This window comes from Lissotriton helveticus, chromosome 4_1 (assembly GCF_964261635.1).
Source record: "Lissotriton helveticus chromosome 4_1, aLisHel1.1, whole genome shotgun sequence".
NCBI lineage: Eukaryota > Metazoa > Chordata > Amphibia > Caudata > Salamandridae > Lissotriton > Lissotriton helveticus.
This window is the reverse complement of record NC_136063.1, coordinates 135,838,721-135,865,568: the sequence shown is the minus strand read 5'-3', so window position 1 is coordinate 135,865,568 and position 26,848 is coordinate 135,838,721. Positions and strand designations below refer to the sequence as shown.

At 44.2% G+C, this 26,848-nt stretch overlaps 1 protein-coding gene across 1 annotated transcript in view; it reads left to right on the top strand.

Annotated features, from left to right (window-relative positions):
- The window catches only part of TONSL (tonsoku like, DNA repair protein), a 347,227-nt gene that overhangs the window by 59,973 nt on the left and 260,406 nt on the right, over positions 1-26,848 (top strand). The window contains exons 3-6 of the mRNA XM_078686541.1: positions 4,379-4,521; positions 7,753-7,936; positions 19,927-20,056; positions 20,345-20,516. Coding sequence (XP_078542667.1) covers positions 4,379-4,521; positions 7,753-7,936; positions 19,927-20,056; positions 20,345-20,516 — 629 coding nt within the window. The remainder of the gene's footprint in view (positions 1-4,378; positions 4,522-7,752; positions 7,937-19,926; positions 20,057-20,344; positions 20,517-26,848) is intronic.

Genomic DNA, 26,848 nt, shown 5'->3' with positions numbered 1-26,848 from the left:
CTCCTCAGTAGCACATCACTGCCTCGTTCATACGTTCTGTTCTCTGGCTCTAAGCATCTCCAGCAAGCCACAGACATGACCATGGTTGTTACCCAGAAAAGGAGAGATCTGTGCCTGCTAGCCCTAACTCCTCCTGCAGTCTGCTGGGATCATAAGATTAGGGCTTCCATTTAATTTGTGTATTTCTAAGAGTAAAAAAGCTCTTAAAGATTATTTAATTATTCATTCCTGGCTTTGAACAAAATCCTTCGTCATAAAACCATGTTACCGTGCGGAGAATGCCCTTCCATGAGTGTCTGTTGTCTTCAAGTGAAGCCCACTTGATATTCTGACTTGAGAGGCCAATTTAAGAATAAGATTCTTTTACAGGCTTCAAAGAGGGGCCCCAGTTTGAGTCCATTGATCCTATGAAAGGTCCAGGGTAGGAGTTATTAGGGGGTATTTTTAAGCCCTTTATTTAATTTATTTAGGTTGTTTAGAGTGATCTGTGGTGCTTTTAACCAGAGGTGGTTTAGTAGTTTTTTCAGTAAAGCCATTCACTGTGTTTATCATAGCGCTGTGCGGTCAGGCGTTAAAGCACCGGATAGGACATTAGATGAGCTGCAGACTGTAGAGCATTAAAGGGCCCATATTGCGTTAGCGTGACGTCTGTGTGCGGTAGCTCATATGTCTTGTCTAGACTCTCTCACAACGTTTCCTAATTCTTAAATTATAGAAGGAGATTTAGTAAAATCTAGCATCAAACATTTGTGTCCAGTCGTTATTATGATCCCTCTGCTCTTGGGAAGGCTTCCTCAAGTCTATGCGCGTTGTGGGCAGCTGCTAGTGATTATTTCGTTGTATTGGTTTGCTGTGGAGACTCCTTATCTGCCATCTTTGCGAATCTTACATGAACTGAATATGGTTAGAGTCTCTGCCCATCGGCCAGTAAAAAGATCATCCCGATTAATGGGAAGGTCTCGAAAGGCAGATTTTATTGTGATGCTTGACGCTAAATCTCAGCGTTGAGTCTTTAGTTTGTATCCAGTGTGTGAATGATTCGCATCTTTCCAAAGTCATTCAAATCATTGTAATTATACGGTTTCCTTGTTTTTATGTGTTGGTGAAAGGAATATAATGGAAAATAGACGCTCCTTGTAAAATGCCAACTTCTGGTATAGTGTGACGTCCCCAATCAATTCACTAAATCAAGAACTGGATCTTAATACTAAACCGTTGTCGATCAGTGTATATATCACATTAGCAACTTATAAGAGATTCCCCCGTGGTCACTATTTACTTTATCATGCGATCAATCTCATCAAATTATTTCATCAGCCTTCTATTCCATATAGGTACAACACCATCCATAATTTTCATTATATCATTTTATTTGTTTTTTATTTTTTCTGTGATATATAAAAAATATATTTTTTCTTTTTCCTTTTTTTAGTATATTCCTTCTATATACATTAGTAACATGATTTGTAATACAGATTAAATCACTTTATAAAAAATGCATTGTATCATATCAAAAAACATTTGTGATTTCTACCTAAATCAAAGAGTTACATAATACAAATTACAAGACATCACCCTAATATATACACATCAATCACCAATCACACTAACACAGTCATACAAGTTCACACATATACTACTCTCAGTCTTCTTCCAATCAGAATCAAATCCTATAGTTGAGGGAACACAGTTGTTGTTTGTGTGTAGTTAAACGCCAGGTCTACGCGCGTTTCGGTGGGGTAGAACCACCTTCCTCAGGACCAGGGTAAAGAGTTTTAATCCTTCCTCTTTGTGTATATACAGTGTACCTAATCTTTATTATATGATGAGGATATCTGCATATCTTTATCCCAATCAGGAGCCTTTTCACTGTCGTAAGCAAGTTTAAAGTTACATCCTTAGGTTTATTATAAAGCCTCAATACGAAGTTTTCTTTTACTCAGTCTATTTTGTGTGGCAAGACGTCTCCTGATAGGGTCCTCGTCGTGATGGACCTTTCATCCACGGAACGATTTTCAAATACTTTAATCTTCGGTGTTGCAGCAGATAGCCCTATCTGCTGCAACATCGACACGTGGAAAGACGATCGTATGCCCCTAAACCCTCGAAGAAAAAAAGGTGCAACTATTGAAAGAGGGATTCACCTACATGAAATATAAAGTGGGCTGTATACTACGAAAAGAATATTAAAGTATTTGAAAATCGTTCCGTGGATGAAAGGTCCATCACGACGAGGACCCTATCAGGAGACGTCTTGCCACACAAAATAGACTGAGTAAAAGAAAACTTCGTATTGAGGCTTTATAATAAACCTAAGGATGTAACTATAAACTTGCTTACGACAGTGAAAAGGCTCCTGATTGGGATAAAGATATGCAGATATCCTCATCATATAATAAAGATTAGGTACCCTGTATATACACAAAGAGGAAGGATTAAAACTCTTTACCCTGGTCCTGAGGAAGGTGGTTCTACCCCACCGAAACGCGCGTAGACCTGGCGTTTAACTACACACAAACAACAACTGTGTTCCCTCAACTATAGGATTTGATTCTGATTGGAAGAAGACTGAGAGTAGTATATGTGTGAACTTGTATGACTGTGTTAGTGTGATTGGTGATTGATGTGTATATATTAGGGTGATGTCTTGTAATTTGTATTATGTAACTCTTTGATTTAGGTAGAAATCACAAATGTTTTTTGATATGATACAATGCATTTTTTATAAAGTGATTTAATCTGTATTACAAATCATGTTACTAATGCATATAGAAGGAATATACTAAAAAAAGGAAAAAGAAAAAATATATTTTTTATATATCACAGAAAAAATAAAAAACAAATAAAATGATATAATGAAAATTATGGATGGTGTTGTAACTATATGGAATAGACTGATCGCATGATAAAGTAAATAGTGACCACGGGGGAATCTCTTATAAGTTGTGTTGTTTTTTCCTCTCTTTTCCCTGGTCCTGAAAGTATTATTAGAGGGGGTCCCATTATCTATACTATTATATCACATTAGCAGCATATTGATCATTGTCGCAAGAATGTTTGCCGTCAGTTGAAACTATCTAGGGGCTGGACTAGAAGCATAAAGAGCAGCATACAGGAAAGTGTCGTGCGATATCCCTGAGGAAACCATAGGGTGGGAGTGCTGAGAGTAGCATCCTGAGGAGTGACCGCCTACAGTGAAGCCCTGGGACTTTAAAACTCAGGTTTGACAACTCAGCTCAACAGGAACTTGGAACTCGAGATTCTGTACAGAAAACTGGTAACTATGCGGTGCTTGCCTGGCATAGGCAGCATGTTGGTAGAGAGGTGCCAGTGTTTTCTTCAAAGGGACCACAGATGAGGCTTGGGAGTTAAGGGGAGGAAGTAGATCTGTAGCGAGGAGGTCAGTGAGAAATTCTGTTTAGACACAACATTAATGTGTTGACCCTGAGCCCTTGATGTGCCAAGTCACATGCTTTCTTGTTCCTCGGTATGAGATGGTGTAGAGTTGAATAATACTCGCATCTCAAGGGAACTGATTGGCTCTGACCTATTTGGAGAAGTAATGTTCAGTAGCAGCAAAGTTCAAAGTCGTGATTTTTGATCTTTTTGTGAAAGTCCAGTGACCGTATAACATCATGACGGAACAAAAGATTTCTAATACAGCTGGCAAGTACCACAGAGTTTTGAGAACATGAGTTATCACTGAAGAGGCAACTTCAGTTTAATTCATTCAATGCAGCGTCATGTTTGGAGAAGGCAAGCTCTGAAGGGCAATAAAAGATGTAGAATTGTTGGCCACCGCAGTAGAGGCTGAAGTCATTGTTGCATGTCCAGTGACCTCAAAGACTTTAAACTGTGAGTCTGCATGTCGGGAAAATATGGAGGTTTGTAGACGACCTAACGGGTTACATTTTTTTAGGGTGCCTCTCCTTGTATAATCGGTTTGCTTTTGGAAGTCAGTTGTAAAAGATAGTTAACAGACTCTAGAGAAGAGACACCAAGTTGTTCCAATATTTTCCAGAAATATTTTGAAATGAGATGCAAGGAATATTTTTGAAGTGCGGATGAGACAACAGAGGGGGAAGAAGTGAAGGAGACACTTTTTTAACCTCAGGGTTAAATAAAAGACAGAAAACACACAAGTGACTGGCTCTTTCTGAGAATTTTGTGATGGTTCATCCACACTTTCCACAGATTTCACCATGACTCTATTTGGTGAAAGGTGTGGGTGACCAAAGATTTATTTTAAAATGGGAAGGGTTCCATTGGAAACAGTTGGGACACTGAATGATGAAGTTGTCAGTCAGTCTCAGCTTCCATCGTACCTCCTTCCCCTGGTTCCAACTTTTGACACTTCTCTGAACTCCTTTCTCCACAGGGCAGTTCCGCGAGGCAATTGAAGAACACCGTCAGGAGCTACAGATCTGCGAGGGGGTCCATGACGTGATTGGTTCTGCTGTTGCCAACAGGAAAATTGGGGAATGTTTGGCAGAGTTGGGGAATTATGAAGCAGCTCTTAAGGTAAGTGGTGCCCACACATGCAGAAAAGATGGGTAGAAAGGCGTGTGGTTGACCAGTCAGTGATGTAAACTGTTCCCAGCCAGATTCATTGAGATAAACATATTTTATGGCTGTCTTGGACCTACATTGGACAGCCTTGATCTTAGCAGCTGGTTCCATGAAAATAACTCTGAATGTTACCAGAGAAAGATCTTATGAACAGTTGCTTTTAATCTAAATTCATTGATTTATTGTGGTAGCTACCGAGGGTTGTTCATATTGTGTAAAGTATGATGTATATTATTATTGTGCCTATGCTGTGCTATAAAGAAAATCTAAGTCACCCTATTTTACAGAAATGAGGAATGCAGAACATTTCGAGTACAATGTGGTAAAATTGTAAAATAGAAGGTACCTTATAAACAACCCAGGTACAGAATAATCCTCTTTGAAGTCTTGCTTGCTGAAATGTCAAGGAAGTCCATAATTGGGCTTGGTGGGAGGTGGGGTGGTGGCAGGCGTCTGAATGTTAGGGTTTGCCTTGTAAAGTAAGAGAGAGGAAAGAGAATTGGTGTCACTCAAACATATGAGGTATTCCCTTTTAAGGATGAATTCCCTCACGCAGTGGTGAGGGAACAGCAGGGTGTGAGTGAAGGGTAGGACCTACCCCTTTGGAAAGATCCAACAGACGTAACCACGTCCGCCTGGCCATCTGCTTGATTTTAATCCTGACCCAAGGACGCATGAATAATTCGTATGGCGTAGCTTGTATTCAGTTTTAGATCACGCACCCTTCACTTACGCCCTGCTGTTCCCCTTCGTGCTCATTAGTCCGGTATTTATCATACCTCTGAACTCGTTGTAGGCCACACCGTGACTCATACATGGTGTCAGGAGATTCCCTATTGTGAAGCATGCTACTATGGTGGATGAGGGAATTTGTCCTTTAAAGGGTATAACCCATATGTCTGATTGACACCAATTCTTTTTCCTCTCTTTCTTACTTATCTCTCTTTCTTACTTTCCTCTCTCTATTAGACCCAGGCGTATATTTTGTGGCTTAGATGAAGATTTGGAGAGTCAACTCCTGCCGCCCTTTAAATTCCCTGGGCCTTTTCTGTGTGTATTTAGTAGGATGGTGAATGCCAGGAATTAGAGCTAACTTTCATTGCTGCAGTCGACTGAAACCAATGGATTGCCTTCCATTTCCATCTTAGCTATGTACGTCACAGGAATACCGGTGTCCTGTTCCAATCCACAATATTCTTATTTAGCTTGTAGAGCACCTGGTTACTCCAACGGAGTGTCCCCACGCTAGGACGCAGTAAAACCACAGCAACTGGTCCGGACACCCACACCCTAGCCTCAAGGCCCTAAGATGCAAGAAGGTCTACTACCGGCCCCCTGGGGGAGATTGGAAGAGCCATGTTTTCAATTTTTTTCCGAAACAATGTTTCCGATGGACAAGTCCTCAATTCCACAGCTAGGTTGTTCCAGGCCTTAGCCACGAGAAAGCTAAAGGAACTACCTCCTGCCCGTACCTTACGAACCTTAGGCACGATCATCTCCGCCGTGCCCAGGGACCTCTGATTCAGAGCCAGCCTATAGGCAGTGAGAAGGGGGCACGGATATCTTGGCCCTTTCTCGTTGAGGATCCTATGGCAAAAGCACAAAGCATTAAAGGTCACTCTAGCCTGTATAGGGAGCCAGTGTAATTCCCTCAAGGCAGCCCCCTTCGATGCCTGCCTAGGGATATTCAATATTAGCCGGGCTGCAGCATTCTGAACCTTCTGCAAAATGTTCAGATTTCTTTTCTTCACCCCTAGGTAAAGGATGTTACAGTAATCCAAACTGGACTTAACAAGGGCCTGTACAATGTTTTTTTTTTGGTGTCTAGTGGTAGTAGGGCCAGGATGTTCCGCAAAATGTTTAGAGCGCTAAAGCAGGCACTGACCACAGCTGATATCTGCTCTGAATAAAATAGGGTGTTGTCGAACCATACTCCCAAATACTTGACCTTAGCCTTGGGAGTCGGAGTAGGACCCAGCTCCTCCGGCCGCCACAAATGTGACCACATAGAGGGCTGTTTGCCAACAACACTCACCGCCGTCTTTCCAGCATTCAGCTGCAGGCAGCTGAACTTCATCCAGTCAGCAGACCTTGAAAGCAGATGCTGTTTCTGCCCCCTTTTGCTCCAGTGTAACTATCAACTGAGGGTCATCGGCATATGACACCAGTTTCACCCCATGTCTCAGCACAATGTGTGCCAGGTGGTTCATGTAAACATTAGAGTTGGGCTAAGGGCCGAGCCCTGTGGTACCCCTTGAGACAGAGGACATACTTCAGATTTAAAAGGATGTTGTAAGACCTGGAAGGATCTGTTCTGCAAAAAGTGTTTGATCCATTCCCATGAGCTGCCACTGACCCCGGCCTCCCACAACCCTTCCAACAGAAGGCCGTGGAATACCGTGTCAAACACAGCACTCAGATCCAGTAAGATCAGTGCAGTTGTTCTTCCCTCATCAACTGCGGTTTTCAAGGCCTTCAAAGCTAGAAGGAAGGCCGATTCGGTGCTGTGAAGCAGCCTGAAGCCAGACTGGGTTTCATGGAGAACACCTCTTTCTACCAAAAACGTGGTCAATTTAATATTTATATGTTTCTCTGCAATTTTAGGAAAGCAACGGATATAGGTCTCAGATTCTCTGGGAGGGTTGGGTCTAGAGAAGGTTTCTTTAGCAGCAGTACCACCATAGCATGTTTCCATTTGCTAGGAATCTGCCCTGAACTGAAGGACATATTCAGAGGTTTGGTAAGAACCGGTGCAATGGCTTCTTTCCCTCGCAATAAATATTTAGGGGGATCAAATCCAGGGGAGATACAGATTTAACTGCTTCCATACTTTTTAGGACGTCACTTTCTTCCGGAGGGCAGAAGGAAAACCTATCCTAGACCCCGGAATCTTATATAGCTGGAGCAGAGATATAATTCCTGCTACTTTCAGGGAAGGCTGCATATATTTTTTTCTATCTTTCTCAAGAAGAAATCCGCTACTTTATTACAATAGTCCGTGGATGCAGGCCGTGTTGCTGTGACCCGTTCTAAGGAAGTCAATTGTTTGACTACACAAAAAATATTCCTAGTGGAGTTTTTTACTGATTCGATTTGCTCAACATAAAACACCCTACGTGCCCTCCTAATTTGTTGATGGTAAGACTTACTGTGAAATCTAACCTCTGTGCTTTCCCACTGCAGCACCAGCGCCGCCACCTGGAGCTGGCCCATTCAGTCTCCAATGACATTGAGGAGCAGAGGGCCTGGGCCACCATTGGCCGCACCTATTTGTACATCTATGAATCCAGCCAGTCCAGCGAGTCGTTGCGTCAGGCGCAGAACGCCTTCTTGAAGAGTCTGGCCATTGTGGACGAGCGATTGGAAGGTGAGTTATTCGAGCCTGTCTAACCGTGGTATGAATACTGCATACTCCTCTTGAGAAGCTCCTCCTTTTGCAGAATCGTGTGCATTTTTGGCCCTGAAAATTACACCTGTGCTGCACTTTAGCTTTCTGTGTGTGTGGTACAACTCTTGATCTTATGCTTTAGTTCCAGTGGAAGTTCCTTTAAAGTCATGAGGCTCGAGTCGCCGTTTCATAAAGGAAGCTTATTTAATGTGTTACTTTGTGTGACGACAGAAGGACACCACACCTGGAGCAAAGGCTTGTCTACTCCCCTTCCAGACTCCAACTCCATCGCACAGCCAACATTCCTCACAGTGCTTAATTTGTAAAAAGGTAAGTGCTAGGGCCCTTCTCAGGAGGCCAGTGCAGCTTGCATCACCCATTGCCCATGCCAGCGCTTCCAGAGACCGCACCAACACAATTGCTAACCATCTCACTTCTACAAGTATGACCGTTCTGACCATTCCAGTCACAAAAGGTGTAAGAATGGTGTAGGCTTCAGGTATTATATTAATTTTTAAAGTACATTGAATAATCAAACAACTGTTGTTGTGCGCAAACCAAAATTAGACAACAGCACCACCATTTGGCAGACTGTCATAAGAGCCGCTGTTGAGAATTAAGTGCTGCTGCAGAGTACTGGAAACCACTGGCTCAAATACAGTACTTATTCTACATATACCATTTCATTCAAGCATCATAACTCAAGCAAGCTGTGCAGTGACATAGAACATGGGACACAGATGTTAGTAACACCGTGGTCCTTTCATTTTCAGCATCCCCTAGTGGGCCTTTTTGTGGGTGCCAACACCATGGGATACCAAAGGCACATGTATTGCCCTGCAGTGCACAGTGACATGTCCTTTTTAACTTCACAGCACCCTACAGAACGGCTGCATATCATTGGCTTGAATATCATAGAGCACATGCAACGTAAACAAAGAAAGGTGTTGTATGCAATTAATTTATACGTGGACCCAGAGATCACTGTATTGATGCCATCTGTATCCTGGATGGCAACTGTCGCCATCTACCTTGCTGTTGTGAAAGGATACCTGTAGTACCGTGGAGAGGGACGTGTGGAATTCTTAGTAGACAATTTAATCCCAGAGGAACTTCAAGAAAGGGTAAGGAGCGGGAAAGGTTGCAAGTCCAGGCAAACCTATGATGAGATCAATCAATCAGTGGTTTGTAAAGCGCGACTACTCACCCGCGAGGGTCTGAAGGTGCTGGGGGGGTGGGGATGAGGTGCAGATCCATCTGGGTGTGGAGGTTGTTGAAGAGCCAGGTCTTGAGGTTCTTCCTGAATTAGGTCAACAACGCAGATTGCCTGAGGTGCAGGGGCAGGGTGTTTCAGGTCATGGAGGCAAGGTAGGAGAAGGATCATCCTCCGATTCTGGTCTTGTGGGACGGTGGCCAGGGTGAATTGGGCAGACAGTAACAGTAAGGGTTTGTTTTGTACAATAAGAAAACAACAAAAGGAAAAGAATAGAACATTTCAGAAATGTGGGAGCCACCTAAAACTTCAGAATAAATTATAACCACATTTTCCTGGGGTAGGGGGTACATGACCAGTCCTTCCCACCCCCGAAGGCCAAGGATTAAACAAAAGAAAAGTTGTGAAGGACAAATGCGTGAAGACCCAAGCAGAGGTAAAAGGTACAACTAAACAGTTGGGGAAGAAAGTTGCCCATTTATTTGTCAATACAAGGGGTTCCCAACCTTTTCTGTGCCCCGCACCCTTAGGAAATGTTTGATTAATGTTCGCACCCCCCTACAAAAGTCTCACCGGATTCCTATTATGCATACAGTGCATACTTTCCTTTATTGTCGCATCCCCTGAAATGCAATTTCTCACTCCCTGGGGGTGCGGGCACCCCAGGTTAGAAGCCCCCTATTGTAAAGTGAGTGAGGATGCAGAGTGAAAAAGTAACATTTAGGGTACCATCACGATGTCGGGCAGACTCGTGTCCACCCAATACCTTTGCGGTCTCGGGACCGACCGACCTCCAGTCGGTGGTCCCAACACCGCAATTACAATGCGACCGCAACATGGTGCGGTTGCAAGCTCTCATTTCTCTACGGGAGCTTATGTTGCAGTCGGAAACCGGGTGCTGCACAAGCTCCCATGGAGAAATGGAAGCTTCTGTTAATCCCTGCACCGCTTGCCAGGTACCTCTTGGTGCCTACCACACGGTGCAGGAAATTAACAGGGGGCACCATCGGAGCAACTCCCTCCTCCTCCCCAGCCCCCAACCGGAGGCCTCTGAGGGATGGGAGCCCTGCTAGGGCCCCCCAAAGTCGGTTTCCGAAAGCCTTTTCATGTTGTAAAGCCAGACATTGAAAGCCTGTTGGAAACCAGCATCATAATCCCGATGCGGAAATGCCGTCCATAGGGGATTATGAAAGGTTTCCGACTGGCTGAGCCAGTCTGAAAGACCGGTTGGTTTACGCTCCTATCGCCTACAATATAATTGGGTGGTCGGACTGTAAACCTACCATGTCTGTCCGTAAGCTTCCGACGAGCAGTCGGAGGCTTACTGACCGCCAACGTAATCGGCTCCATAATGTGGGTCAGACTTAGAAGTAGTTAATGAACCTAAAATTATAGCCATGTATAACATTCGGTACGGCAAGAAGCAGAGTCGCAAGAGGGGCCCAACCAAGCAGAACTCAAGCAAAATAGTTCAGAGGGAACACAGTCAACTATCCCTCAAATCCCACTGAAATCAATTGCCGTAATTTTAAGGGGGAAGGATCGTCACTGCAAGCTCTTAGTTCAGGAGCAAGCGGACCCACAGAAAAAGACGTCGACCCAAAAACATACGGGCCCTCCAACTGCAAAATTAGAGGTAAAAGCTAAAAATCCTGCAGAGTACGAACAGGGAGGCAGTAAAGAACCCCAGCAAATTCTCACAGGGTTAGGGGGAAGAAACGTCAGCGTCCCACAGCTTTCTGAAAGGCCAGAAGAAATGGATCCGTGTGAACTGAAGTTGTCTTTTATCCCGGAATATTCATCGAAAGGAACCCAGGACTCGCTCAACAGGGGAAACCTTTTGAGACTGTTCCAGGAAATCCCCGAACTAAAAGGAATCCGTTCACATGATCTAATCTTAGTGGACTTTAAGGAAACACCGCGAAGGGGGGTAGAGGAGTCCCTAACAACGTGGGCGTCCAAGGACCTGGTAGACAACATTATAGCTCTGAGGGGAAGATTTGAGACATGGGGAATCAGGCTTCAGGCAGTGCAACGCCCAAGGTACCCGTATCCCTTTTTAAACAACTCAAAAGAAGAGCAAAGCCCTCAAAGACATCAGGACACATGTCTACGCGGAGCACGTTCTATTTCACCAATGACATCAGTGCGAAACAATATGCACCCTAAAAGCGACAGTTCAGGCACAACATGGGAAAGTCCTCAGGACCTCAAGGACTGGGCCTGGATCGCAAGAACACTGAATAATAAGTATCCCTAACAAAGGAACAGAAACATCAGAAACGGCAAGGGAAAATAAGGAATTAATCAACATCTCGCTTTGTTCTTGGAATGTGCACGGCTTCAGGGATATGGGCCAAGATCAAGATACAGCAACCTTCCTAAATCAACAACAAATAATCATGCTTCAGGAAACCTGGAACACCGGGGCAACCTCAATACCTGGTTTCATTGAACATCACTGCCTGGCAGAAAGACACTCAAAGTATGGGCATCCGAAAGGGGGCCTATCAACCTTCATAACTCAAAAATTGAAGTGGGAAACCGAAGATATAGCTACAGGGGTAAACTGGATCCAAGTGACCAAGGTAACCGGCAAGGACCAGACTATAATTCTCCTCCTAATAAATGTCTACATCCACCCTGAGAGAAAGAAGCAAAATGTAAAATACATAACTTTAATAAAACAGCTGAAAACATTACAGAAAAGCCATTCAAACGCCCAACTGGTGATCGCTGGGGATTTCAACACCAACCTTTTGGCACCCAATCGGGAAAGAAACTGTAAAGTATCGAATGGTGCGTCAGAATTTGTTCGCAAACTAGCAGCACTAGATCTAAAAATAATGAACGGTAACTCCCCGTGGGATTCGCCTCCAGCAGTAACATACCTGAGTGGAAAAGTCGTTTCGACAATAGACTTTATCATAATGAGTTCTAAACAGCTCTCAGAAATAACTAGTTTCAGAATAATTACACGAGCTGAAAGTGATCATCTGCCGTTAATACTGAATCTTAAGAATAGAACAGTCTTCGCTCAGAGGAATAACGCCATCTCGCAACACTCAGAAACATTTAATTTGCGCAAAGTAAAATGGCGAGGAGAGGCTCCAGAACTTATTGAGAAAAAACTAAAGTCATTTATTGAAACCAATGGAAAGGCCCAAGAACGGGCTCACGTAAAACATTGGGAGCAAACGGTCGAGTTCTTACTCCAAACCTTCCCGGTTATCAAGCCACACAGGTCTTTAAAAATAGCCAAAAGGGACCCATGGTTCAATCATGATCTGAAAATGCGCAAAAGAGAGATCGCGAGAGAAGTGGGACGTCTATCCCGAGAGGGAGAAAAGGATCTAAAACAGGAAAAAACAAAGCTTCAGACACTAAGGAGTGCTTATAGAAAGAAATTGGAGAAAGCAAAAATAGAGTATAAAGAATCAATCTGGCAACAACTACTAATAGCCAGCAAAAAACCCAGCAGCAGTGATTTCTGGGGGATCATTAATTCGTTAACAGTGGGTCCAACACTTCACCAGCAGGCAGGAATCGGTGCAGAAATCTGGTCAGACCATGTAAAGTCCTTGTTCAAACAACCCAGGAGGGACTTAGAACAACAACCCCAGTGCCAAGATCATGAACAAAATGAGGCACAATCCGGATCGAGTCATGCAACACCAACGGCTAATTCAGCCCATTTAAACTCCGTCTTCGAAGAGCAAACTCCTCTGACAAATGGAGTTGTGCCCTCTGTCGGTAGACCTCTCAAGCCCTTAGCTCTGGATGTTTTACATTCTTTCCCGAGCTTAACATCAGAAAGTTTCAGTAAACTGGCCCAGCAGGTGAAGTCAGGGTCACCGGCTGATCCTTTACGGCCAGCTTTGTTTAAAGATCTAGCATCCCACGGTCTCTCGCCAGTTTGCTCTTTGATCAATAAGTCGTTAACATCTGGCGTAGTCCCACTGAAGTGGAAACAGGCAGTGGTCATGCCTATTCTTAAGAAACCATCTTTGGACGTCGGCAAGCCCGAGAACTACCGTCCAATCTCACTTCTCCCGTGGCCTGCCAAAGTAGCGGAGGCGCATGTCAACTCTGTCCTCTCGGACCATCTTCTTCAGGCAAACATCTTAGACAGAACACAGAATGGATTCCGGGCTGGGCATAGCACGGAGACTGCTCTACTGTACATGGTGGAGCATTTACGCTCCGTGCTAGATGCGGGGCAAACGGCGGCGCTGGTACTATTAGACCTGAGCGCCGCCTTTGACACCGTGTCCCACCCTATCCTTCTGCTTCGTCTGGAGGAAGCTGGTGTTACTGGCCTTGCTCTCCAGTGGTTCCGTTCTTTTCTTGCCAACCGTTCCTTTTGCGTGGCCGTCCCGCCTCATCAGTCCAAATTCCATCCTCTGGATCTGGGGGTCCCCCAGGGCTCCTCGCTGAGTCCCACGTTATTCAATCTTTACGTGAGACCGCCGGCTGAGGTGGTTAGGCATTGGGGTATGACCATGGTGTCATACGCCGATGACACCCAGCTAGCGGTCACGATCAGCGGGGATGCGGACGTGGATGCCCCCAGATTCCAGAATGGACTTCGGGCGGTCGCCAGCTGGATGACTTCCAACTGTCTCCAGCTGAACGCAAGCAAGACGGAGGTCATGATCTTTGGCAAACAAACGAAACTCTGGGGAGACAGGTGGTGGCCGTCGGATCTGGGTCCTACACCAACTCCGGTCACTGAGTTAAAAAACCTTGGGGTATGGCTTGACCTAAGTCTCACCTTTGTCTGCCATACCAAGCGCACGGTGGCCTGCTGCTTTGGCATTTTGCGTGGACTATGGCCTGTGCTAAAATTTATTGATACCACCACTAGGCAACTTGTGATTCAAGCAACTGTGATCTCGAGGCTTGACTACGCCAGTTCCCTTCTAGCGGAATTAAATCAATCGGAAATTACTCGCCTGCAGCGCATCCATAATGCCGCAGCGAGAGCTGTTGTGGGACTGCCCAGATTTTGCCCTACTGCTAACACCCTGCGTACGCTGCATTGGCTTCCGATTGCGCAAAGGATCCGGTTCAAGGCCCTCTGTGTAGCCTACAAAATTCTTAAGGGATCCCCTTCTACCATCCTATCTAATCTACTGTCCCGCTATGTTCCGGTCCGGGCTTTAAGATCCTCAGACCTAGAACTTGCGGTCGTCCCCCTCTTTAAGCGTAGCAGGGCAGGTGGCCGCTCTTTTCAAGTTCGTGCCGCAGTGTTGTGGAACTCCCTCCCCCCCGGCGATTCGCGCCCTCAGGGACCTGCTCTCTTTTCGTCGAGCAGTAAAAACTTTCTTGTTCCCTTACATTTTTCCCGCTCTGTTCTGTCCAGTTGTGTTGTGTTGCTACCTTGTCGGGCGCCAGGACGCTCCTTTGCTGGAGCATCTGTGCGCTAAATAAATGAGCATAACATAACATAACATAACAAATGAGAAAGACTTAAAAATCCTTATAAAGAAATTAAAGTCTGAGGGAGCAGCGGGGCCAAACGGCATTCCAAATGCAGTCTTCAGGAATAACCCAGAGCTATGGTCTGAAATCCTAGCAACAGTTTTCAACGAGATTTATGTAAATTCTAACATCCCAGCTTCATGGAGGGGGACTGTCATCCACCCCATATATAAAAAGGGAGATCATGCGAATTACAGATTAATCTCCTTGATTGACGTGGAAGCCAAATTATACACCTCGTGTTTATTGAACCACCTGCAATGTTGGATGGAGGAACAAAACATCATCCCCAACTTCCAAACAGGATTCAGGCAAGGCATGGGCACTCAATCGAACCTTGCAACCCTAGCTCTCTTGACGGAACAGGCGCAAAGAAGGAAAATCCGCCTCTTAGCCTGTTTCGTGGATATTAAATCGGCATTTGACAGAGTGAGCAGGAACCATTTATGGAACAAACTTAAAAGATGGGGCATACCAACTGCACTCCTCACCGCTATCATAACTCTGCACACTGACACCTGGGCAAGAGTCAAGCTGGGAAACGGGTCGAGTACTACCGGAAGCATTCCTACACAAAATGGTCTGAAGCAAGGCTGCGTCTTGGCCCCAAGCCTTTTTAATCTGTATTTATCGGACATTGCCCGGCACATTGATAACCCAGATTGTCACCCCCCCAAAACTGGCTAGTAAGCCAGTTGCAATTCTCCAATATGCAGACGACATAGTCTTGTTAAGCCAAACCCCAGTGGGATTACAAAGATCAATAAACAACCTGGCATCCTATCTGGACTCGGAACAGCTAGAGATAAACAAAGACAAAACAAAAATTGTTTGTCTGGTTGACAGAAGGAAATTAAAGTTCAAATGGAGGGTAAAGGGGGCCCACGTGGAAAAAAAAAGTGCATACAAATACCTGGGCGTGACAATCGGGCAGGGCACAAGTCACAAAGAACACAAAATGTCCCTCGAAGCAAAGTCTCAGTCCCTGATCTACGCTTACAGATCCTTGCGCAGAAAATTGGACTGCCCTAATCATTTACACTTGTTAAAAGTAATGGCTGCCCAAATCCAACCAAGTTTGTCATACGGTCTTGTCCCCTGGTGTGGCAAAGATTCGCATTTCCTGAATGAATTGCAGTCAAAAATCTACAAATCAGTTTTTGATTTGCCAAAATCTGCCTCGCCCGCCCAGGTACGACTGGAATTTGGGCTTATAGATCTTAAATACAGGGCTATGAGCAACTTCATTAAATTCTGCCACACCCTCCGGTCATCCGAAGAGGATACTCTAAATAGACTCTGCTGGGATGAAGTAAGGTCGCAGTACAAGCAAGAATCCCCAAATTCTTGGGGGCGTTATCTGAGCACATCCTTGGCCACTTTGGAACTCCAACCACTTTGGGATAACAAGATGGATCGAGCATCCTTTAATAAAACCGTGAACGCCGCAAGTAAAAAGAAATCTTTATTGGAAGATAAACTTGCGCTCACAAAGAGACGGCATGGATGGACAGTCATGAATTCATACAGGTCTCTAAAGCCACAAGCCTATTTATTTGCCCATTTCAGTTCCTTTTTAAAGACGTGCTTTCTAAAGTTCAGGATGGGGGTGCACGTCGCCAAGGATTTATCCCCCTCATGGGCGACAGATTTTAACTCAGAACGTTGTCGCTTATGCGGATTCCAAAAGGAAACCTTGGCCCATTTGCTGTGTGCCTGTCCAGCCATGCTAACCCAAAGGAGACAATATCTAAAAGCGATTTTTATCAACCAGAACATTCGCTTAAGCAGACAAGCAGTAATAAGATGGCTGGAGGGCTTGTCCAGTATCTTGTCTTGCCGAGGAGTCAAATTCATGAGACTAGTGAACAGCTGCTTATTGCAAGCGGAAGATCTCTAATTGATATTGCATGTAACGTATCCCCATATTTTTATTTGATGGTACACAATTTTTAATCATTTCTGCTGTAACTTGATTGATAATTAGTTTTAGAATGATTTTTATAATAATACAATTTTACATACTCGAACTGTACGGGAATCAGAGCACAGATGCAATTATAATTGCTTGCATAACGTCACTCTCAGCTGTTTGTCTAGATGAACTTCATTTATTTTATGTAGGGGGGTATTTTAATGATTTTAATTAATCAAACAATAAACTTGAACTATAGCCCTGTATATAATGTTGAAGTAGTCTGAGAAATGTTTGCACTCTGTTTAGTTGTTTGCTTCTCAATTTCTTCCAATCCGGATGAATGGTTATTACACAGTCATCTTTTCTCACAAAGGTGTGCAGTTTTGTATTTTTCAAAAACCTATGAAACACTCATTACATTCTCAGTTGCTATGCTTGTCTTTCTCTCAATTTTATGCAAAAAATTATAGACACACTCTCTCAAATCAAAACAACAAATGATGTTGGAGCTTGGGAGTAGCGTCCCCATCACAGCCAGAATATATTACCTAAGACGCGATGGGTCCTGCTCTCACTGACTGTGGTTCCTGCATCCTTTTTTCACACCAGTTAAGAGAGAGTATTATATTTATTTACCCAGGAAATATGAGAATTTTGCAGTATAGTGACTGCCAAGGAATCTGAAGAATTTTCCTTTTGGCACAAAATGTTGATGTGTCTAATAGGTCTTTGTCAGCACCGTCCCAAAGCCGATGTCCACTACTGGTAGGAATGGCGGCTTTTTCCTCATTTCCTTATCCCATCTGTGAATGCAGGTCAATATCCTTGGCCAGTAACTTGCTAAAAACGTGGCCCTAGAAGCACTAGAAACTTTATCCTGATATGAGGATAGGGACTATTGCCTTTCAATCTACCCTTTCCCCTGGAACTAGACCCTTCACGGGCTTCCCATTTTGGATCCTAGAGGATCAGCTTTTAAGAGGCAGAAGGTTCAGGGATTTGTATCTGTTCAGGAGAGCAGTGCTTTGCCTTTCTATCTTTACACAAAAACATGTAGAATGGGGAATAGAAACTGAAATTTGAAGTACTCCAATGTGAGCCCATTCCAGTGCCCACCCTGTCCGTCCTTGGTTCTCTTCCTTCTCGAGAGTAAGCTGACTTGCATTTGCTACATTGGTGCCTTTTCACTTCCCTAATGCCTCTGCACTACCCTGTGCAGTTACAGGCACAGACATTGGGTTTGGCCCTTGATCCTTTTATGCCCACTTGCACCAGCTGTCTAGGCTGGATTGATCCTATTGGAGCAGAACAGAGGTTTATTTGCACTTGGGTGCTCCCGGTCAGGAGCGGCATGGTATGCAAACTAAGAATGGACTATACATCAGCTACCTGTAGCTAGGTTTGAGATGAATGTGGCATTACCCATCACTTTGTGAGGCTTGGGTGGGGTAGGTGCCCTGTCTCACAAACACCTTTTGTCTAAATGTTCGACACCTTTGAGTGTTGAATATGTTGCAACGCTTTGGTCAGTGGGGTAAGTGAAGTTCTGAACTGGGAGATGGAGTATAGCTTTATGCAGTTGATGCTTTAACGAATTCTGAGTATTGTATCAGATTGCTACTCGAGAACTGTAGGCGATTATCAGGTTTTACGATAAAAAAAGAAAAATCTGTACCGTTTCTAATAATTGACTGCGTGTCACCTTGAAGAGACACAACCCCTTTTAGAATTTAGGCAGAAGGTTTCAAATACCTAGGGATGATCAACCCTAGAAATGTTCAAACTTCAAATGGAACTTAGGGACACTTGTAGACCATTTAGGAAAGGAACTAAGCTGCACTCAACAAAGAGGCACAAACAGGCCAAATCGGTTCCTTGTGTTCCTGTTCAAAGGTTACCTGATTTGGCAAATCAGGCTTGACTGTTCCTTCTAGAGCAGGACCAAGACCGATTTGCCTATGGCTGTGTCTAATCTGAGGTGGCATGTTGGGCTGGGATGCAGCCACAAGTAATTACCAGTGACTGATATTAATTTAAGCAATCCATTACTTTTTTGAATTCTTTGTTTTAGGAAGGAGGCAGAGAAAGATGATCTCGCCTTCCATTTTCGCAGCTTGGAAGACTCGTAGACTTAAAGATGGGTGCACGCTGCAGGCTCCTAGACTTACTCCTGAACACCCCTTTTCTGGTTCTCGGGTATTATTTTTCTCGAGATTTAAGTGGTCTTTCAAAGCTTCTTGTGGGCGGGGTATGTCTAGATGTATCTGAGCACATTGTGCCTAGGGACGTCTGTCCCTAATTTGTGAAATCTTTATTTGGCTGCACATCTGATGATCATCAGTGAATGGCTCTGTAGGGCTCAGGGCAGGCCCTTATTAAGAATGTCCATTTAAGGAATGAGGGATGCAGGATTTCTGCATTATTTATATGGTAGTAAGTTGATAGCTTCCCTGCTGAACCCAGTGAATGGGCATGGGCACTGACCAGGTTAAGTATTAGCTGGAAAGGAAAGCTTACACAGGGAGCCCTGCTAGGAGTACAAAGCCATAGTAAGGAAGATGGTGAGCTCTCAGGATTCAGAGAATGGGATCTCTTGGGTGTCAACATTGGGTGGAGATGTGAGGAGCAGATTCAATGTTGCCCCTTCACAGTCAAGAAATCAGATTCGTAGGGGGATTGTCTAGTATAGCCATTGCGGCACCCTTTGAGCAGATATGTTAAATTGACGGGTGTCTGTCTTAAATGCTAGCCATTGGAAGGTTGGTTACTTGCTGGTCAAATAATGGCTAATGCAGTTCCTCCGAGTTATAAAATGCTGACAATCAATCGCAAACATAATGTTGTGAATTGTAAGTCTCAGTGAGAGAGGGATGTGCGGCACTTGAATGAAGTAGACCGGCGAGACACGCTGGCCTTTCCTAGGGATGTGGCCATTAAGGTTGGTTTTGGGCTAGTCCAACTTGGAAAAAAGGGTATACTACTCTAGTTTCCCAGCTTAATTTATTTGGTTATGTGACTGTTACTGTCTGTGGGATTGTAGTCAGGAGGGTAATTTCAACCATAAATTAACAATGTGCCTCGTGAGGCAACGTTTTTGGAGCCATGTGATGAGGATGTGTTTGGTGTCCTTCTGATTCATTGTGTTGGGCACCCGGAGAGACCTAGAGATTACTAGCTACCACAAGTGCCAATCGTGGAGGTGGCGCTTGTGGTAGTCAGGGGTGGTTTAGCTTAAAGGTGGGCAAGTAGTTGTTTCCATCACCTGCAATGTCAGAGTGTTACTATTCTAAGCTTCCATGATTGTTCCATGGAGGGTCCTCTACACAGTATAACTGAGTGTTTTGTCTCTCGCAGGAAAAGTGTCTTCTCGTGAGCTGAACGAGATGCGAGCCCGCCTCTTCCTCAACTTGGGCTTCCTGTATGACAGCATGAAGGACCCCGCCAAGTGCAGCTTCTACATCCGAAAGAGTGTCTTCATCTCAGAGTAAATCCACAACTCAACTTGCATATTTATATTTGATGTGAAGGGGATTGGACATGCCACGGAGCAGTCCCCCTTCATTTTAGTAATTGATGTTTTTAAAACTATACAAAGGTTGTCTGGATTTGTGACCATTTGCTTGAAGTGTGGATGTTTGAGCAGTAATCCTTTTCCATCACTGCTTACATGGCCTGTAGCTCAGTCTGTGAGTTAATTGACTCTCATTTTAGTCCTTTTGGTTACATTTTCAAGCTCTTCGAAGACAATGTACTGACTACGGACTTTTTGCAGGCAGACACATCTGCACGAGGACTTGTACCGCGCCAACTACAACCTGGGGAGCATTCACTTCCGCAATGGTGAGCACTCAAAGGCCATCCGCTGCTGGGAGGCTGCTAAGGAATGCGCCAAGAAAATGAAAGAGAAGCTCATGGAAAGTGAGTGCTTCGCTAACATAGGGCAGGTGAGGCATGGACCGTCTCTTTTCATGCATGCATGTCTACTTGACAGTTGAACGATGAGTTGTTTTTTATTGTGTTGTATCTTTTAGCCAATTTATGACACTTTGAGCGACAAGACACGCAGGCATATTGATACGTTTTTGTAGTATGAAACATTGCAAGTGTTGCTGTTCCAGAATCAGCTGAATTAGCAGTAATGCACCTATTTTCTGATGTGATCACATTCCTACTGAGTTGCAGGACCAGAAATTGCTTTATCTGCTCAGTCATGGTTTATGCTCATAGTACCATGAACTTGCTACACAGGATATAGCAAGTTCGGCAGCACAATTACGGCAGCACAAAACTTAGGGATCAAGTTTGATGATACCCTATCATTTAAGCAGCAAGCAGGAGTGGTAGCAGGCACATGTTTTAACATCATAAAGGGCCTGAGGAAATGTTTCGATCTGCTTCCCCTGGCAGCCAGGCGTACGGTGGCGGTAGCATTTTTTACATCAAGACTGGACTACTGTAATAGCTTGTATGCAGGGTCGAATAAAGCGACCTTTCACAGGCTTCAGATGGTCCAGCATGCTACCGCCCGCCTGGTACTTAGATGGCCCAGGAAGTCTTCTGCCACGGCTGCACTAGATGCCTTTCATTGGCTTCCCATTCACAAACGCGTTTTGTTTAAGGTCCCAATTATTACTTTTAGGGCCTTTCATATGCAGGGCCCGATATACATCCGGAAAAACTTTGCACTATATCATCCCTCCCGAAACCTTAGATCCGCCACAGCTAACCTACTTATTGTCCCTAAATTAGACTTTCCTCGAAGGGATGTAAATCCCTGGCAGTGATTGGCGCTAGGGCGTGGAACAAACACCCCCTTCATGTGCGGCAGATTACATCACAACAAACTTCCAGGAAATCTCTCAAGACCTGGATAAACAGTCTCTCGGATCCAGCTTGCAAAGCATTAGTGTGAAGATCATTACATCGGTGGACAGTACAGCTGCGGGTCATCTTGCAGCTGGTTGAGCCAATGCGCCAAGATGCTCCTTGGAGTGATAGTGCGCTATGCAAATGTCATGTCACATCACATCACATATACACACTCACTCCAATAGTCCCCAACATTGATTCTCATCTTCAGTAGTTCCGTTTGCCTACCCTTGCTAAAGATTGGAACCTTCTGCCATATGTAATTTTTTTTGCAATCGTAAAAAAAATCAAAAGTTTGAAGACACAAAAAAGTACTTTGATATGTATGAATCTCAAACTGCGATGCGGTAACTGATTAGTAAATCACAATTCGGAATTGCGAATACATGCTGATTCGGTATTTGAAAGGAGCGTGTTTAGGGCATCCCTTCCAACAACTGGAATTGCACTGGTTTATATTAATATTTGCAACCACATTTTTATCAACTGCTGAAAGGTTGTGGTAACCATTTGCAAATGGTAAGTTGTCCCCAAGTGACCGCTTCCACTTTAAGAAGGTAAACAAAAAAATTACTTAAGCACATGCAGTGGTCCCACAAATCACTGCCTCCTCTTAAAAAATGAAACTTAAAAGTTTCATTGACTATTTTCTAAATGCATCCCGTTTTCCTTCAAGGAAAACAGGCTACATTGAAAGAAAAAAAAAGATGACTTTATTTAAAAGTACTCTCAGACATGTGTCTGCTGACCCCAGATGGCCACCATCCCTATGATGGCTATTATTCCTAATGGGTCGCAAACTGCGACCTACCTCATTAATATTCATGAGATAGGTCGATTTGCGACCCTCTAGGAATCACTATTTAAAAGATGTTAGTTTTCTTACATTAAGAATTTCAATTCAATTAGAATCACAATTTGGAAATTGCAATTCAAGATTTTTGTACATGTGGCCCCTTCTTCTCATGGACTGAGACATTGTCTACAAGGTCCCATCCCTGTTACTTGTATCTCTTAAATATACTTCTGCTTTTTACTCCTAGTTCGTTTCTCCCTTCAGCTCAGGTGTCTCATGCAGGGACACTGAGTCTAGATAATTGTTGGACTTGGCATCTTTTGGTGTGGTATCACCTGTCCTTTTGCCTCTGACCTCCAGTTTTTGACTGTGTGCTGGATTTAGTTTTTGCTGGCTTTAGGACTCTGGGCACATTACCACTGATGACCAGTGCTAAAGTGCTAGCGCTCTCTGTCTAAAAATATAATGATATTTGGTTTCTCCATGATTTGCCTGTTTGATTTACTAGTAAGTCCCTAGTACAGTGCACCAGGTGTTCCCAGGGCCGGTAAGTAATATGCTATGTGTGGGCCTGCAGCAAGGATTGTGCCACCCACTAGAGTAGCCCTGCAACCATGTCTCGGGCCTGACCCTGCAGAGCCTGTGCATGTAGTTATAAACTGCCATAGCAACATGGAAAGTGTCCCTACTTGCCAGCCCCAAACCTTCCCCTTTATTGCAAGTACGGCACTCCTAAGGTAGGCCCAAATTAGCCCCGTGGGCCCTGTGCAGTCTACTTAAACGGTAGAACATGTACAGTTGTATTTTACCTGTCCTGGTAGTGAAATATGGCAAATTTCGAATTTCACTACAACAAGGCCTATCTCTCTTTCACTCTAACTGGCAGTAAACTAGTTGTATGAGTAAGCCCTGGGAGGGTGAATGTACTCAAACACATAATTGTTTCTCTGTGTACTTGATAAACGATTTGAGTCTTGTAGGGTTGGCAGCGTACACGGGAAAGTCGACTTTTATCTGGGACCAAACCCTATCCTACTTCAGAGATTCTACTGAACTGACCGCTCATGTGCCAAAACTGATGTGGGCTGAGAGGTCAAAAACTGTGGTATGTCTCTACCATTGTATGCTTTGGTGCTCAGCACACCAAGAGATCAAATGTGCATACGCAAACGTACCCAATCTCCATTTTCTTTGGTGATTATTTGATTTTCACGAAGGACTGGAGTATTGTTCTGCCTGGGACCACTCTCGGTTTTCGTTTTAACCTGACAAGCCTGTCATGCCATTGACTCTCTCTCTCCCTTTCCTTTGAGCCTGTAAGAACTTCGCATTGTGCCTAATCTCAGACAAAAGGAAATTTGGTCACATATTGAAAGAGCTACATTGGCTTCACTTAGAAGCTGAATTAAATTCATAAATTTAATTTCAAAATTACTTTCAAAGCACTCCACCCAGGTGATCCAGCTACATTAATGAGCTGCTGAAATTTTCAGGCGACGCCAGAATATTTCACCGCATAAAGTCCCTTTGCTAGAGCCTCCGAAATTCAAAACCGGACTAACTCAAAGACAATCTTTCTCAGGAGCTGTGCCCTCAATTTAGAATTCCTATCCCAGCTTTCAAAACTTTCTTATTCAAAAATCATTTCCTTGACACAACTTACGATGAACTGCACCCTCCCTCAAACTGTCAGTTATTTCCCCTCCACTATGTATAACAGCTAATGACGACATTGACTATTTAGTTGCCCACTTATTGTACCTCTCCCAGTTCCTTCAATCCCCTCTCTCTTATTGCATGTGAAGACTGCTGTTTTAAGGTTATTTGGCTTTAACACGCCTGCATTTACAGCACATCCCTTTACCACGCAAACCTTTACCATGCATATGGGAAGTATTTGTAAGGTAAATGAAATATATAACGGGGCGTTCTAGTTAGGTTCATGTTTCACCCACACAAAACCATAGAGATTTGGCAGGTATGCTTATGTTGAGAAAGTTTAACTTGTGGCCTAAAGTTACTTAATGGCATGAGTTGTAGTTTCTGTAGATAAGTATAACTGCCAAATTTCTATGGTTTGTGTGGGTAAACTGTGAACCTAACTATAATGTTCCTATAACCTTTGTTTTTTCCAGTGAATTTCTATGTTTTTTATAAACCTTAAGTAAACTATAATTACAATATGTTAATACAACCACTGCCATGCACCGTCGAACCCCACGCCACACACGGCCTTAATGTGTGTGTGAGGGTGAGTTTTTCTTTTCCCCCATTGGCCTTAGGATCCGCGTCCCTTGTTATGTATATATATCTTTCGTTCATAACTCCCAAGCTACTGAACAAATTTACGCCAAATTACAAAGAGAGATATTTCTGAATCAAGATGTAGTTTTCTGCCAAATTTGGTGTAATTCCATTCAGCGATTTGTGTTGTAGCTGTGTCTAAAAACTGCAAAAATCCCATAGACTTGCATGAGGATAAGCTTTTTGGAACCCGCCTTCCTTTTTTCAACCCTAGCTTGATGGATTACCCTAAAACTTTGTCAAACAGTGCCAAAGTTATTAGCAAAACAAACAAAGCTTCTTCTATGGGAAAAGTTGGTCCTAACTATAACTACCTACTGGCTATTTTTAATACATATATGTATATATAAATATATTACATTTTTTTATTGTGGGAACCCAATTCACTTACCCACCCCGAAACCCTAAAATCACCCTTACCACCCAATTCTCTTGCAAACCCCTAAGCCCTAAAAACACCCTTACCACCCAGTTCCCTTTTCCACCCTTAAACCCTAAGAAAACCCTTACCACCCTATACTCTTGCCCACCCTTAAACCCCCATACCACCTTATACCCTTACCCACCTGTAAACCCTAAAAACACCCTGACCACCCAATTTCCTTACGCACCACTAAACCATAAAAACACCTTGTAGGAAGCTGGCTCTCTTTATAGTACACTAAAAGAAGTACACTGTGTATAGAGTCCAGTGAGTCCCCAATTGGTCTACAGAGGCTAAAGTAGATAATACTAATACTCTCTTTGTGTCTGGGTCGGTGAGCAGTTAGGCTTATCAGAGGGTAGTGCTAAGCATTTTTTGTACTCACAGAGGCAATAAATGAAACACACACAAAGAAAAAATCTGAGAACAAATTAGACAAAATAACACTGCTTTTGATATATTTTGTAAAATCAATTACTTCGTTCAAAAGTAAGTACTGTTACCAATTTTTACAGGGTAAATCTCTCAAATTCGTGCATCTTTACACAGAGTGCAGTCCAATTGAAGGAAAAGTCCTATATGCATAACGGTAAGTGCAGTCTGTTTCAGGGGTTCACTTTCTGGGTTTCGAGTAGTGGGTCAAGGTCCAAAGTACTACCAGCAGTTCTTTGGAAACTGCTCAGGTTTAGCAGGGCGGTACAAAAGGGGGTGGTGATGGACGGAGCATCTGAATCAATCAAACACTCAAACCCAGTCAAAAGATCTGGGTTTAATCCATCACCGTTCTTTAGCCCACTCTGCCACCCCAGTTCAGACATGGCTATATGCAAATCAGTCTGACCCTGTGCCTCATGGGAACAGTCCAGCCCGAACTGCCAAGCCATGTCTTCCCTGGACCGGAAACAAGCTTCCGAGGACCGGTTTCTGGCATTCCAGCCGTCTTCAGCCCGGCTTGCTTGAATCCAGTGGCAAAGTGAGCAAGGGACTCACATCTGAGCATACCCTGCCACACTTATGGTGGCCAAAAGCGGTACAAAAGGGGGTGGTGATGGACGGAGCATCTGAATCAATCACACACTCACACCCAGTCAAAAGATCTGGGTTTAATCCATCACCATTCTTTAGCCAGCTCTGCCACCCCAGTTCAGACATGGCTACATGCAAATCAGTCTGACCCTGTGCCTCATGGGAACAGTCCAGCCCGAACTGCGAAGCCATGTCTTCCCTGGACCGGAAACAAGCATCCGAGGACCGGTTTCTGGCATTCCAGCAGTCTTCAGGTATAGCAGGGAGCAGGGCGCTGGTGAAGGTGGTAGCTTTGCGCTGCAGAGAAGGGGAGCCAACTGAAAAAAGAATGCATAGGGTGACTTGGGTACAAGTCCGAGAGCTCCCAAAACGGGGACTTGGGTCACATAGAGGTCTTGGAGCACAGGCGCACAGACAGTTTTTCGGTACCCAGGCTAGGCGGCTCGGGTAGAAAGTGGTTAGGTCGGCCGGGTGTGCAAAGTTGATCCTCGCAGTTAGGAACCAACAGCTGGCAGGGGCAAAATCAGGACAGCTGGGTCACTCTCAAAGTGGGTCTCAGTGATTCTGACGTCCCTCACTGGCTGCTCGGTCGTGGTGCAGTGAGAATACGGATTTGACTACCGCGGTTGCTCTTTGGTGCAGGGTGTCTGGTACCCAAGGTATTGGTGATGGACAGTTCCGGTTGGTCCTGGTGTCTTCATACTGGTTGGGGAGACAGATTTGACCTTCCAGAGAACAGGTACCTCTTCCTGGTCGTCTGTGGCATCAGGCGGGCTGGTGAGCTGCAAGGTATTGGACCGGACTCTGCTTGTCTGTTCCTGCGGATGCAGGGAAGTAGCTCCTCTACTCCAAGGGAG